The 14036-nt window shown below is 36.7% G+C and overlaps 2 protein-coding genes across 2 annotated transcripts; both read right to left on the bottom strand.

The window, feature by feature from the left end:
* Positions 1-5245: 5245 nt before the first annotated feature.
* On the bottom strand, positions 5246-12817 carry LOC109803274 (uncharacterized). The gene is made up of 5 exons (XM_083071526.1): positions 12697-12817; positions 11111-11162; positions 10965-11025; positions 6205-6879; positions 5246-6121 (listed from the first exon to the last, which is right to left on the bottom strand). The coding sequence occupies exons 1-5, from the start codon at positions 12815-12817 to the stop codon at positions 5246-5248; spliced, it is 1785 nt and encodes a 594-aa protein (XP_082927652.1).
* Positions 12818-13231: 414 nt separating this feature from the next.
* Positions 13232-13850, bottom strand: LOC145955973 (uncharacterized). Its single transcript, XM_083071525.1, has 2 exons — positions 13521-13850; positions 13232-13309 (listed from the first exon to the last, which is right to left on the bottom strand). The coding sequence occupies exons 1-2, from the start codon at positions 13848-13850 to the stop codon at positions 13232-13234; spliced, it is 408 nt and encodes a 135-aa protein (XP_082927651.1).
* Positions 13851-14036: the final 186 nt, after the last annotated feature.

The raw sequence follows: 14036 nt of genomic DNA, 5'->3' as shown, positions 1-14036 counted from the left end.
CTTGGAATTGGAGTTTGGACCGTCGCCATTTGATTCACCGCGCTCTACTCTCTTTAAATTGGTACAAACAGGTTCAGTCAATGACTACTATATTGAATTTACTAATTTGGCTAATCGTATTTATGGCGTTAGTGCTGAGGCCTTGTTAGATTGTTTTATAAGTGGATTGAAACTTGATATTAAGAGAGAGATTATTGCTCAAGCACCTAATTCTTTATTAAAAGCTATTTCACTTGCTCGGTTATTCGAAGAAAAATACAGTTTCAGATCTCGACAGTCTTTTGTTACTCGCAATACTTCACATTCGGCAGGGAACCAGTCCTATACAAATCCTGCCCAGCAGCCCCTCTTGAATACCCCTAATATCAAACCAGCTGCTTTTCCAAATAGAAATACTGCGGTGCGGAAAATGTCCCCTGCTGAAATGCAGTCGAGACGAGAACGAGGTTTATGTTTTACTTGTGATGAGAGGTTTTCTGCTAACCATAGGTGTCCCAACAAACAATATCTCCTTTTACAAGTTGAGGATGAGGAGGAATTGGAGGAAACAACCAATGTGGACAGTACTGCATTAGAAGACGAATTAGAGCACCACTTGTCTTTCAATGCCCTGAAAGGAGTTGCAACTGTGGGTACAATGCGGTTTATAGGTTCTATTGCGGGAAAGGAAGTTCACATCTTACTTGATAGCGGTAGTAGCGACAATTTCTTGCAACCTAAGCTTGCTCATTATTTGAAATTACCTATTGAACCTGCTGCTGGGTTACAGGTTATGGTAGGCAATGGAAGCTCCTTGTCCACTGAGGGCAAGATATTGAATTTGCAAGTTCAGGTACAGGGTCAAGTCCTTCAACTGCCAGTTTATTTGCTCTCGGTCTCAGGAGCAGATTTGGTTTTAGGTGCTGCGTGGTTAGCCACATTGGGTCCGCACATCGCCGATTACGGTTCTCTTACTATTAAGTTCTACAAGGACAAGAAATTAGTGACTCTGCAAGGTGAAAAGTCCAGGCCTGCTGCCATGTCTCAATTCCACCACCTCAAGCGACTTAATCATACTCAAGGTATTGCTGAAGTTTATACGCTGCAGCTCCTGTCCTCTTTTGTTGAAACTGATCAATGGAAGGATATTCCTGATAATGTTGATCCTGAAATTGCTCTTTTGTTGCACTACTATCGCCAAATTTTTGCTAAGCCTACTGGTTTACCACCTCCTAGATCGCAGAACCACAGAATTCCATTGTTACAAGGAAGTGGTCCAGTGAAAGTCAGGCCGTATAAATACCCCCATAGTCAGAAACAGCAGATTGAACTTATGATCAAAGAAATGCTTGAGGATGGGATTATTGCACCTAGTTCGAGTCCGTTTTCTTCTCCGATCATTTTGGTCAAGAAGAAGGATGGTTCATGGCGTTTTTGCACTGACTATAGGGCACTTAATGCTATCACTGTTAAAGACTGTTTTCCAATTCCTACTGTAGAGGAATTGCTGGATGAGTTGTTTGGCGCTAAGTATTTCTCCAAGTTAGATCTTAGAGCTGGGTATCACCAGATTTTGGTTCAAGAGGAGGATAGATACAAAACAACTTTTCGCACTCATCAAGGGCATTATGAGTGGTTAGTAATGCCTTTTGGATTGACAAATGCTCCTGCAACGTTCCAGAATTTAATGAATGACATATTTCAAGGGCTTTTGCGCAAATCAGTCTTGGTGTTCTTTGACAATATACTGGTTTATAGCTCTTCTTGGTTCTTGCATTTACAACACCTTCAACAGGTTTTGGATATTCTGGCGAAGCATGAACTGTATGCGAAGATGTCTAAATGCTCATTTGGCTTAGAGCAGGTGGAGTATCTTGGTCATGTGGTATCTGGCGATGGGGTCTCTATGGAGACTAGTAAGGTGCAAGCTGTCATTGATTGGCCAGTCCCTAAAACAATCAAACAACTCCGTGGTTTTTTAGGCCTTACGGGTTATTATAGAAGGTTTATCCAAGGTTATGCTTCCATTGCTAACCCTTTGACGGATCTATTGAAAAAGGACAACTTCAAGTGGTCCAACGAGGCTGATGCTGCCTTTATCGCACTTAAGCAGGCCATTACAACCGCTCCTGTCCTATCTCTTCCTGATTTTTCTCAACCGTTTGTGTTAGAAACAGATGCTTCAGGGTCTGGAATTGGTGCAGTCCTCAGTCAAAATAAGCATCCTATTGCTTTCTTTTCCAAAAAGCTCTCGAACCGAATGACTAAGCAATCTGCTTACACTCGTGAATTTTATGCTATCACTGAAGCTATTGCTAAGTTTCGGCATTATTTGCTTGGTCACAGATTTATTATAAGAACTGATCAGAAAAGTCTTAAGTCTCTCTTGGACCAAACCTTGCAAACGCCTGAACAACAAGCTTGGTTGCATAAATTCCTTGGTTATGACTTTTCCATTGAGTACAAACCAGGGACTGAGAATTTGGCTGCAGATGCGCTGTCACGATCATTTTTTATGGCTAGTGCGGTCACAGCTTCTGACTTGGTCCACCAGATCAAGGCAGCCTTGGGATCAGATACTGCCCTACAACCTATACTTACTGCTCACTCGCAGGGAAAGGCTTTGTCTGCTCCTTACTCATTTTTGGATGGGTTACTGTTTTGGAAAGGCAGAATCGTGGTTCCTAATGTCCCAGCCATTCAAAACCAGATTCTACAGGAGTTTCATTCTTCACCCTTGGGAGGTCATTCGGGTATTGCGCGTACATTTGCAAGAGTAGCAGCCCAATTCTTTTGGCCAGGAATAAACAAGGATATTAAAAATTTCGTGCAGCAGTGTTGTGTTTGCTAGCAAGCAAAGACAGCAACAGTTTTTCCTGTTGGTCTTTTACAACCCTTGCCAATTCCTACTCAGATCTGGGAAGATATCAGTATGGATTTCATTGTTGGACTACCACCTGCTGAGGGTTACACAGTGATATTTGTAATCGTGGATAGGCTGTCAAAGTATGCTCACTTTGCGCCTCTAAAGTCTGACTTTAACAGCAAACGAGTAGCAGACGTTTTTCTCCATACTGTGGTTAAGTTACATGGCTTTCCCAACTCTATTGTGTCTGATAGAGACAAGGTATTTACGAGTACCTTTTGGCAGCATTTACTGAAACTGAGTGGTACAACACTTAAGCTTAGCACGGCTTACCATCCTCAATCGGATGGACAGACAGAGGCATTGAACAAGTGCCTCGAGATGTATTTGCGTTGTTTCACACATGAGAAACCTAAGGACTGGATCAAATTCTTACCATGGGCAGAATTTTGGTACAACACTTCCTTTCATCATAGTGCTCAAATGTCCCCCTTTAAGGTGGTTTATGGCAGGGATCCTCCAACGCTTGTCAAGTATTCTCATTCTGCGACAGACCCACCTTCCATTCAAGAGATGTTACTGCAGAGAGACAGAGTGTTGGCACAATTGAAGGTGAATTTGATGTTGGCTCAGCAGCGAATGAAGAAATATGCTGATCAAAAGAGATTGCATAAGGAATATGTGGAGGGTGAAATGGTTTTGGTGAAGCTTCAACCTTATCGTCAACATTCCTTAGCCTTAAGAAAGAATCAGAAACTGGGATTACGCTATTTTGGTCCCTTTCCAATTCAGAAGCGCATTGGTTCCGTGGCTTACAAGTTGCTACTACCGGATTATGCTAAGATCCATCCAGTATTTCATATATCTCAGCTTAAGCAATTTCGAGGGGTTACTGATACAGTTTATGTACCATTGCCTTTAACAACTGCTGTGGAGGGACCTGTTGTGCAACCAATTCAAGTACTTAGTGTGAGGGACATCATTCAAGCGGGGAAATTGGTGCGCCAAGTCCTGGTCCAGTGGGAAGGATTTGGTGTGGATGCAGCAACTTGGGAAGACCTTGACAAATTGGAGCAGAGTTATCCAAATATCAACCTTGAGGACAAGGTTATTGCAAAAGGGGGGAGTAGTGTAACAGAAGAGGTACACGAGTGGAATGAGAAATCAAAAGTAAAAGAGCATGTGCAGTCTGTTAGCTCAAGTGGACAGGTGGCAATCAGTGAAGGAGGAGATGCTGAAATTAAGATCAAGCGTGTGAGAAGGCCAAGTGTGCGTATGAGGGAATATGTGTGGCAGAAGAATTAGTTAAATACCAGGGTGGGGTAGGAGAGAGAATGGAGGCAATGATTGAGAAATTATTCTTCTCTCTCTCAGTGTACTTTTTTCTTTCATTGCTGAAGTATGTACTGAACTTTCCATTAAATACCAATTGAGTGATTCTCTATGATCTCGTTTGATCTCATAGGAAGTGCACTCTTTCCAGTTTTCCATTAAGTGGTTGTGCTGTCCTTCTCAGTTTAATTGCTGCACTGTTTAATTGTTAAAATTAATTCCTCCTTGTTACATCAAATATATGAAACACTGATATAATTTTAACACACACCTTTGGTCCTGTATAAATAAGGGACTACTTTATTCATAAAACACCTTTGTAGTATACAAGGAAACTTTATTATGAACACCACACTTCCAAAGAAAAGAAAACCCCTTGACTTGTCGAAAGTTGTTGTCATGATGCTATCATTGGCTTCTTCGAGTTCCCCTGATTCCCTAAACCTGGAAATTGTTTTAGAAATAGTTATATAGTAGCTGAAAGTAAAATAATTTCTAACTTATTATGTAGAAAAAAGATTTTTATTGATAATAGGTAGTCAAATTTTACAAGGAGTGTCAAAACTGACTACAAAAGGTACTATACGAGACAAAACATACCCCCACAAACAATAAAACTTGAATCCACTATCCCTCAATTTCTCAAAATAAACTTGTCATGTTATCATTTATTATGTTTGGATTCATGTTTTCCATAAAATGAAAATTACAAACGTAAGAAAGTAATCAGACTCACTAACATTCCATGTCTTCTGCTCTGTTGCTGTGCTTCATACTAGTTTTCAAGGGTACCATAAGCGAATGCTATGACAATAAGCTTCTACTGACAACAATTTCCTGAAGCAAATTATTAATAATAGAGAGGTGATTAGAGATGACCAATTGACATATTGGGGGTAAAATATAATTAATTTAACATTCTTAAATCTTCATTTATGTAGAAGACAGAAACAAAGAAATTAACATTATTAGATGATAAATGTCTTCTCACTCAGTTAGTCGCACGTGATGAGAAATAGCTAGTCATATATGTGTACTTACATACAAGTAAAGGGAATTGTAACCAAACTATTTCAGGTTGCCTCCTAAAACTGTTGCATGATCACAAAATTTATATGGATCACTTTTCCATTTGACTCCATCTTTTGTGACGTTCAATTTTGTTGGCACTTTGTCACCAAGACGGAAAAGTTTCGTGTTGAAGCATTCGGTGAACAACACTTCTTTCAAGGATGGCAAATTCAAAGTGGAACTCCCCGTGTAAAAGCCTTCAAATTTTGGTAATGAGTCAAGTCTCAAAATCTGAAGCTTCTCGAATATAATCTCATTTTCAAATTTATCATCACCTTCTTTGTGTTCATCTTCATCTTTATCTTCATCACTCTCTCCAGACACTATTTCTTTCACTGATTCACATTCCTGGATTGTGATTTCCTCAAGGTTCATTAACTTTTTGCCCACTGAAGATGTAAATAAATACTGCAATTTGGGACAGTTGGATATGGACACTTTTATGAGACAATAGAAGGATATTGTAGAAGGAGAATGTACTAATGCTGTGAAATGAATACATCTGACAACATTTAATACGTGGAGCTCCTCACAAATTGTGTTTAACCATGATGAGTCTTCTGACTCGATGGACTGGAGCTCAGATATGTGGTATAGTGTCAATATTTTTAATTGTCTCATCCCGTCCACACCAATTTTGGGCTTTTCAGCAAGGAATATCCCAGGACTTTTCCAATATGCTAAACCCAAATGTGTTAAATCAGGTGCTTTTTGGAGAGGCAACACAGGTTTCTTATTCTCATCAGCGTCAAACAACAGGGAAATTTCGTTTAAATATTCGAGGCCTTCTCCAAATTGCTCAGACTTAAACCTTAAACTTAATGCCGAAATGTGTTTCCAATCAAGTTTCAATTCCTTCAGGTTGGAAACGACCTAACAATTAAAGGCAAAAGACTGAATTAGAAGATGAAATGAGAAAAAAGATAAGAGTTGAGTTCAGATTCTAGGATGCTTACCTTCAGATTTGAGACAAGAGGAAGTCTGTTAATTGAAGCACTTTGAAATAATTCCAACTCATCACAAAACAACACATTTAATTTATTTAAGGTGGGGCATTCCAGAGTAAATGTTTGAGGGTAAAAGTAAGTGAGCTGTGGCAAGTCACAAAGATCCAACTTCTCTAAACGAGGGAACACAAACTTTTCTGCTGTGCCTTCTTCCTCTTCAACAATTTTTTGCAATTTAAAACAAAATTTCATTTCGAGTTTCTCAAGCTTCTCAAGATTCTTTGCCAGCAAAGAAGGAAATAAAGTTTGGAGGTTTTCACACTCACTAACAAAGATCTCTTGCAGATTTCCAAACATCAGAACTCCATGACTATTCTTTTCCCACACACGCTTCAGCTGCGATAGCCCTTGTAAAGTCAATTTCTTCAACCGGGATGGTGTTTCTATTATCTCAGTGTCATTCATATCAAAAATCACCCTTACTTTGTCGCTCTTCCGCACTTGCAATTCTTCCAAGTTGTTTAAATGAGGAAGTATAGCAGATGGAATTGCATATGGTAAAATGCACTTGTCCAGCTTTAAAGTTACCAACTTGCACAACCATTTGTTTTGCTGACCAACTCTACCATGATGTTGCTTTAAACAATTAAAAGAACACTTCTTGCCCAAGCCTTTAAAAAATCCCTGTAAATATTACAATAAGTTTATCGTCAGACATATCGTATATATCCATTGCTCCCTCTACATGACTGTGTCTGGCTATATGTTAGACTTGGTCATGCAAACCAAAAATGCATGGAAGCGCCTGTTCCTTTATTTAGGAAAAATAGGAAAACTAATAAAATTAAAGCAATGTATGAAAATAGGAAAACAAAATTTGGAATAAAAACTTTGCATGCATGTATATTTGGGCCTAATTTGTGCCTACATCCCCGAGGTTGCCTGCAAATATATTATTGGAGAAAGGGAAAAAATATAAAAAGTGTATGCAAACACTACCTCAACCAACAACCTAAGTTGTGAGTTGAGTGTTTGCATACACTTTTATATTTTTTCCTTTCTCAATAATATATTTGCAGCAACCTCGGGGATGTAGGCACAATTAGGCAAATTCCATTATCAATTTTGTGTCTTATTATTCCACATTTATCTTTACTTCTCGCAAATCTGATTATAAGAAACTCTGCGTGATTTCTCAACACTATAAACAATGTTTCAAATTCACAATGCTTTTCTTAGCATCTTTGGGGCGAAAAACTAGACCATGTAATAAAATGGATTAGAGTTGAATCTAAGATGCAAATCTTGATTTCCGTTCATTTATCTTCCATTTCATAAAATCCCGCGTCTATTACATGGTATGTATGAGCGGTTCTTATTATTAATTTGAGTAAAATAAACCAATATTATGTAAAAATTAATATGGATTAAGTAACTTCTAAATGAGTATGTTTTTATTTATAAAATCAGAAGTCTAATTTAACGAAAGTCATGAATTACAATTGGTGTCAAATTTCATGCTTACACAATCTCATTTCTTTATTCTAATTCATAAGGCTGAGATTTATTCATCAGGCTATATAGATGACTCCCTATTGTTTGTTTTCTCTTTCTATCCATCACTAGAAAGAAGCCATCAGAAAGAAAATCCTCAATGTTGCTTCAATTGGTGGTAAAACAAGATTTTCTTGGTATATACCACAATTATTTTCAATTGGAGATAATCTTGTTTAAGTCGGGTATAACCACTATAAACAATAAAACTCTCCTTCCAAGTATTCAACATAGCTACATATTGAGAACTCAAACTCGAAACAACTGGATAAGTGATGGGATTATTTTTTATGGTATTTGTTTGAAGAGATATTTTATTAGTATTATTTTTATAAGGTTATTACATAAATATACTCTACAATGATGAGATATTGTCTACTTTGGGCCTAAGCCCTCACGGTTTTGCTTTTGGTCATCACCCAAAAAACCTCTCTATCATTGAAGTATTTTTGTGCTATATAAGTTGTTATTTCTTGTCTTATTTTATCGATGTGGGACTTGTTTGTATCCCAACAATCCTCTCCTCAAACAAGGGACCTAACCTTTCATGTAACAAAATCTGTCTTTATATATCACATTATATGTTATGAGTTATGAGGGGTTATGAAGGTTGTAACCTTGTGGCTCTGATACCACTAATGGGGTTATTTTATAGTATTTGTCCGAGGAGATATTTTATGAGAGTTTTTTTTAAGGTTATTACACAAGCATACTCCACAATGATGAGATATTGTCCGCTTTGGGCTTAAGCCCTCACGGTTTTACTTTTGGTCATCACCCAAAAGGTCTCTCTATGAGTTAAGTATTTTTGTGCTATATAAATTGTTATTCTTGTCTTATTTTATCGATGTGAGACTTGTTTGTATCCCAACAATAAGTTAGAGGAACCTCAGACTAATTGATTTACACAGTCAGTGTAGTAAAAACATGACTAAGCATTCATAATTTTCATTTAAAAATTTAGAAAACACCTCATATTCTATTAGAAAATGAATGAATTTAATTCAATAAAATACATTTATTATTAAATATCATTTGAAATAATATCTCATTTATCTTTATTATTTTAACAATACAGGTGAAGCAAGTATTTTCCACAGTTATATAAAATGACTAACCGAGACAAATTATTTGTGACCTTCTCAATTTTTTTAAGTTGTCATATTTCTATCCAATTTATTAGAACTAGACCAATTCTCGGCTCAATTAAGGTACATTGTTGGTGGGGTAATGGTCGAACTAGTGGGTCACTAGTTGAATAACATGAAATGGTTTACATAACATAAAGTTTAAGCATACAATATATATTGTTGTGCATAGTATCCTAGCAACATGGGTTCGACTTCTTCAACTCCTTGAATGTGCAAATTTGCATTGCCTTTTGATAAACGTAGCATCAGTATATTTGGCCACTCGAAAAGAGGACATCTTGGAGGTTTGGATGCACACGTGGCCTTTAACCAGAACAACGATCCTCTCCTCAAACAAAGGATCCAACCAACGACTCTGATACCACTATTAGAATTATTTTGTTGATTGTTTTTGGGGTTATAGATATGTTTTTATCAATAGAAGTTTATATATTATTATTTATCAGTTTATTTGAGGGTATTTGCAAACACATTTCCACAATGGTTAGACACTATTCACTTTAGACGTAAACCCTCATGCTCAAAAGGCCTAACCTTTCATTCGATGGAATCTATCTTTGTATATTTTTTTTCTCTGTGTGGGTTATTAGTTGTCATCGAATCTAACTACCAACATTTGTATTGTATTATTTGTTTGTATAAGTTATGACTTATTGGTTGTCACTGAATCTAACCAACGACTCTGATACTACTCTTAGGGTTATTCTGTCGATTGTTTTTAGGTTATAAATATATTTTTATTGAGAGAAGTTTATATATTTTTATTTAGAAGTTATTTGAGGGTATTTGTAGACACACTTCCACAATGGTTAAACTCTCACAATTTTGTTTTTGGTCATCACCCTAAAGGCCTATAACTAATGGAGTATGTGTGTTAACCAATGAAGTATGTGTGTACTTTATAAATCTTTTTTTTTTTATGATATGGGACTTTGTTTGCATCCTAATATTTCTATCTATCTATTCTGATCTCAACAAGCCTTTAACGATCCATGACGAAATGTACATAGTTGGTGCTTTCATAACATTCTAATGCTTTATGATGTAGATGAAGGTCTCTTAAATCAAGCAATGGCTTGGATGTCATCTTCCTCTTCATCTTCTTCCATTGACTCCATATATACTTCATTGTCAATTTTTTTGCTCTCATAAGCAACCTTCACTTCTAATTTAAGATCCTATGGTATTTTTCTACAAGCACCTACATCTCCTCTTATTCCAAATTGATGTCGTTTTACTCTAGTAATTCCTTCTGTAGAAGTTTTTAGGCAAAAATCACTAATCACACTCTAACTGTTGTTTTTGTCTTTTAAGTTGTTCCACTTCCAAAATACATCAACATTGTCACCATTAACTTAAACATTCCAATTGAGGAACCCATTGGTGGTGTGGGACCAGATTGGGATTAGTTCCAACAACACCAACCCCTAAGCTTTGATTTTTTGGTTGGGCCATAGTTTTGCTGATTACCAAAGAACAAAAATGCCCAAATAAAAAAAATGAACAAAAAAAAAAGTGAACAGAAAAAACAAAGGAAAGAAAAAAGAAGAAAAAAATCACGGGAATGAGAAGATAATAGATGAGAGAAAAAAATAGAAGAAACAAGAACAAAAAAGAGAGAGAAAATATATTGAAGGGAGCAACGAATCAAAGAGAGTTCAAGAAGACAAAGTTTGAGAATATGTTTGAATAGAGAAGATGAAGACAAACAGAGAGAATAGAGACAGAGAAGCAATGTTATCAAAAAATTGTTATAACGCCGTTATAACGGTATGGCGAGGCGATTTTGGGCCTCACTGCCATTCGCCATTCGCAAAATGGCGTTTTGTGGCATTGTTTGCCATTTCTACCGTGCCGGTTTCCATGTCTGTTTTGACCCGTTATGTTATGAAGGTGATGGCGGACGTAATGGGTTTGGGCCAGTTTTGGGCTTCAACCTAGGCCCAACAAGTGTACCCTAATAGTTTTGGGGTTCGAGAGTGAGAAGTCGCGACAACCACCCACCCAAACACAATTCACTTACCTTTAATCCATCTTTTGTGACTTTCCTCCACCATTGCCCACCACTCGCCAATCACCTTTCTGACCGACAACTTGAACCGTGGTAGTCCACAACTCCAATGACCTGAACCATGACATGCAAACAAGACTTACGGAAGTCAAAAGTCGAAACCATCTTTGATCACTGTCGCCCACCACCCCTTGGTCACCTTTCTGGCCGACAACCTGAATTGTGGTGGCCCAACACTCCGATGAGAAACTCTGGCAACCATAGCCAAATTTAAAACTTGAATAGTTTTTTTTTTTTTAATATTTTTAATTTCTATAATTCAACTAATATTGAGTTCCAATTTTAGTATTGTTCTTATTCTTATTTTTAGGACAATGTCTAGCAATCCTCCTTAAACTCTGTTAAGAGGACAGATATAAGATTGAAACATTGTCATCCTACCAAAGAGAATGATACAAATGAAATTGTTTATAATTATTCTAAAAAAATCATGAAAGGAGGAATTATAAGAGCAAAGCAACATCTAATGGGAAAGAAGAGAAATGTTGCACCTTGTCAAAGTGTTCCACAAGAGGTTAAAGATGAGTTGTGGGCACTTAAGAAAAATAAGAAGATGAAAGAAAGTGAGTCATGCCAAAGAATAATGGAAGATGTGACTTTTGGTAGTGAAGACTAATATTGGAGGGAGATCTAAGAGAATTAGAAGTTGAGACACTTGGGACCGGTGAAAGGAAGAAGGTTGCTATGAAAAAGGGGCCTATTGACCTTTTTTGTAAACGTCCACAAATAACAATTGCAAAAAACAAGAAGGAGAAATTAAAACAAATAAGTATAAGGGAGCGTTGTGACAAGGAAGCTACAACACGGGTCCACCAATATATAGCCCGGTTTTGGTTTCAAACTGGACTATCTTTTAACATGATCAAATTGGAGAGCTTTCATGACATGGTTACAACTATTGGATCTTTTGGACCGCATTTGTGACCTCCATCTTATCATGAGATAAGAGTTCCACTTCTCCAAAAAGAGATAGAGTATACCAAAAAATTAATGAAGAGTTGAAAGGAACATTGGGTTAGTTTTGGATGTTCCATCATGTCAAATGCTTGGATGAACAAGAAGCAAAGATGCATTATTAATTTTTTGGTGAACTCTTTTGTACGGACAATGTTCATCAAATCTGTTGATGGGTCTAATTTTGTGAAGACCGGAGAGAAGCTATTTGAATTGCTAGACTCTATTGTAGAGGATATTAGGGAGGAAAAAGTTGTCTAAGTCATCATGGACAATGAGAGTAATTATATTCTTGCTGACACGATGTTGGAGGCAAAACAAAAAGAATTTTTTGGACTCCATGTGCAGCTCATTGCATAAATTTAATGTTGGAGGACATTGGGAAGCTTCCCAATATCAAGAAAACAATTTAACGAACAATTTCTCTTGTTGGCTTCATTTATAGCCATTCAAACACCCTAAGTTTGTTAAGGTTTTATATAAACAAAAGGGAGCTAGTGAGGCATGCGGTGACTCGATTTGCAACATCTTTTGTTTCTTTGGAAATGATCCACCAAGAAAAATCAAATTTAAGAAAAAAGATGTTTGTTTCAGATGAGTGAAATTCAAACAAGTTATCAAAGGAAGCAAAAGGAAGAGAAACATGTAAAATTGTTTTAATGCCTTCTTTTTGGAAGAATGTAGTGTACATACTTAAAGTCATGACGCCTCTAATAAAAATACTTAGGCTTGTCAATGCTGAGAAAAAACCATCTATGAGCTATATAACACCATAAGCACCATGAAGCCATGGCCATGATGGATATGGCAGGCACCATGGTGGATATGGCGGATAGTGCCATATAACGAGAAATGATGGATAACGAATGGCGGAGGGGTTCAAAAACGCCATGTTATACCTTTATGGCCGCACCATAACAATTATTTAATAACATTAGGAACAATTCTATATTTTCAACTATTTTCTCCCCGATCAATTTATTTTCTTTGCTCGAATAGTTTAAATTAATATTTGGTATATGCCACATTATCCATGTACTAATATTCTACGTATCACTTGACTTTATTACTTGAAATGATCAATGCACATGTTTGCAATTGAATGTTTTGATTTTCTTAAGTTTATATACCTATCAAATCTTCATTAGTATGCGACCAGTATTCTTCTTACATGCATGGTTGCATTATTTTCATTTACTGCACTCAATTATCCTCAATCAATATTGCTCAGGAAAATAGTATCATTTTTTGTAGTCGTTAGTGCATGGCTTTTCTATTCCAAATTCGTATAGTTTCGTATCAATAATCAATAATAGAAATAAAAAGGAAGTATCTTCTTCTTGTCCTTTATGCTAGAGTGAGAGTGAATTCCATTAACGTCAATCTAAAGACCATAAAGAAGTGTTACTTAAGAGGTAATTTAAGATTGTTTTTGCTCTTTTATTTCAATTTTCAGTTGATAAATCTATGATACATGGAGGTTATTGAGTCTTTTGCAATATATTGAAAACTTTCTAAATAAAATTAATGGTAAAAAACATTGCATTCATGCCATAATTGAAGTAATAATGGATTGATTCGAATAAAGTTTTTACCTGTCGTTGGAACATCCCCTTCACAGTGGTGTTAAGATCTTGGTAGAAGAACAAATCCTCATTTGGATCCAACGAGACTTGAATTCCCAAAAAGAATTTGGCATCTATGACTCCTTGGGAGAAAATCTTCATGTTGGGGCATTCCCATATGATCACTCTTATCAGAGATGATAATAGCAGTGTGTCACTGCCTGAATAAAAACATGACAGGCTTGATAAGGAATCTAGATTTATAGTGTTGAGTCGCTCAAATCTTATCACCTCTGAAGTAGTTTCTTCTAGCCCTTTTGCCAATATTACTTCCACTAATTCACATTGCATTATGGACATCTCTTCAAGATGAACTAACGTTCTTGCAGTTGAGGATGTAAATAAGTACTTCAATTCTTGGCAATCTTTTATAGATAATTGTTTTAGATTGGAGAATGACAATGCAGAATGTACTAATGTTGTCAAACGAGGAAACGAGGAAACACATAACTTGTGCAGACAGACAAGGGACAAGGTCGTCGAGTG

The sequence above is a fragment of the Cajanus cajan genome, chromosome 3, assembly GCF_000230855.2.
Source record: "Cajanus cajan strain Asha chromosome 3, NIPB_CcT2T_4, whole genome shotgun sequence".
In the NCBI taxonomy this organism is placed as follows: Eukaryota; Viridiplantae; Streptophyta; class Magnoliopsida; order Fabales; family Fabaceae; genus Cajanus; species Cajanus cajan.
Note: the sequence above shows the minus strand (reverse complement) of the source record. Positions and strands in the feature narration are given on the sequence as shown.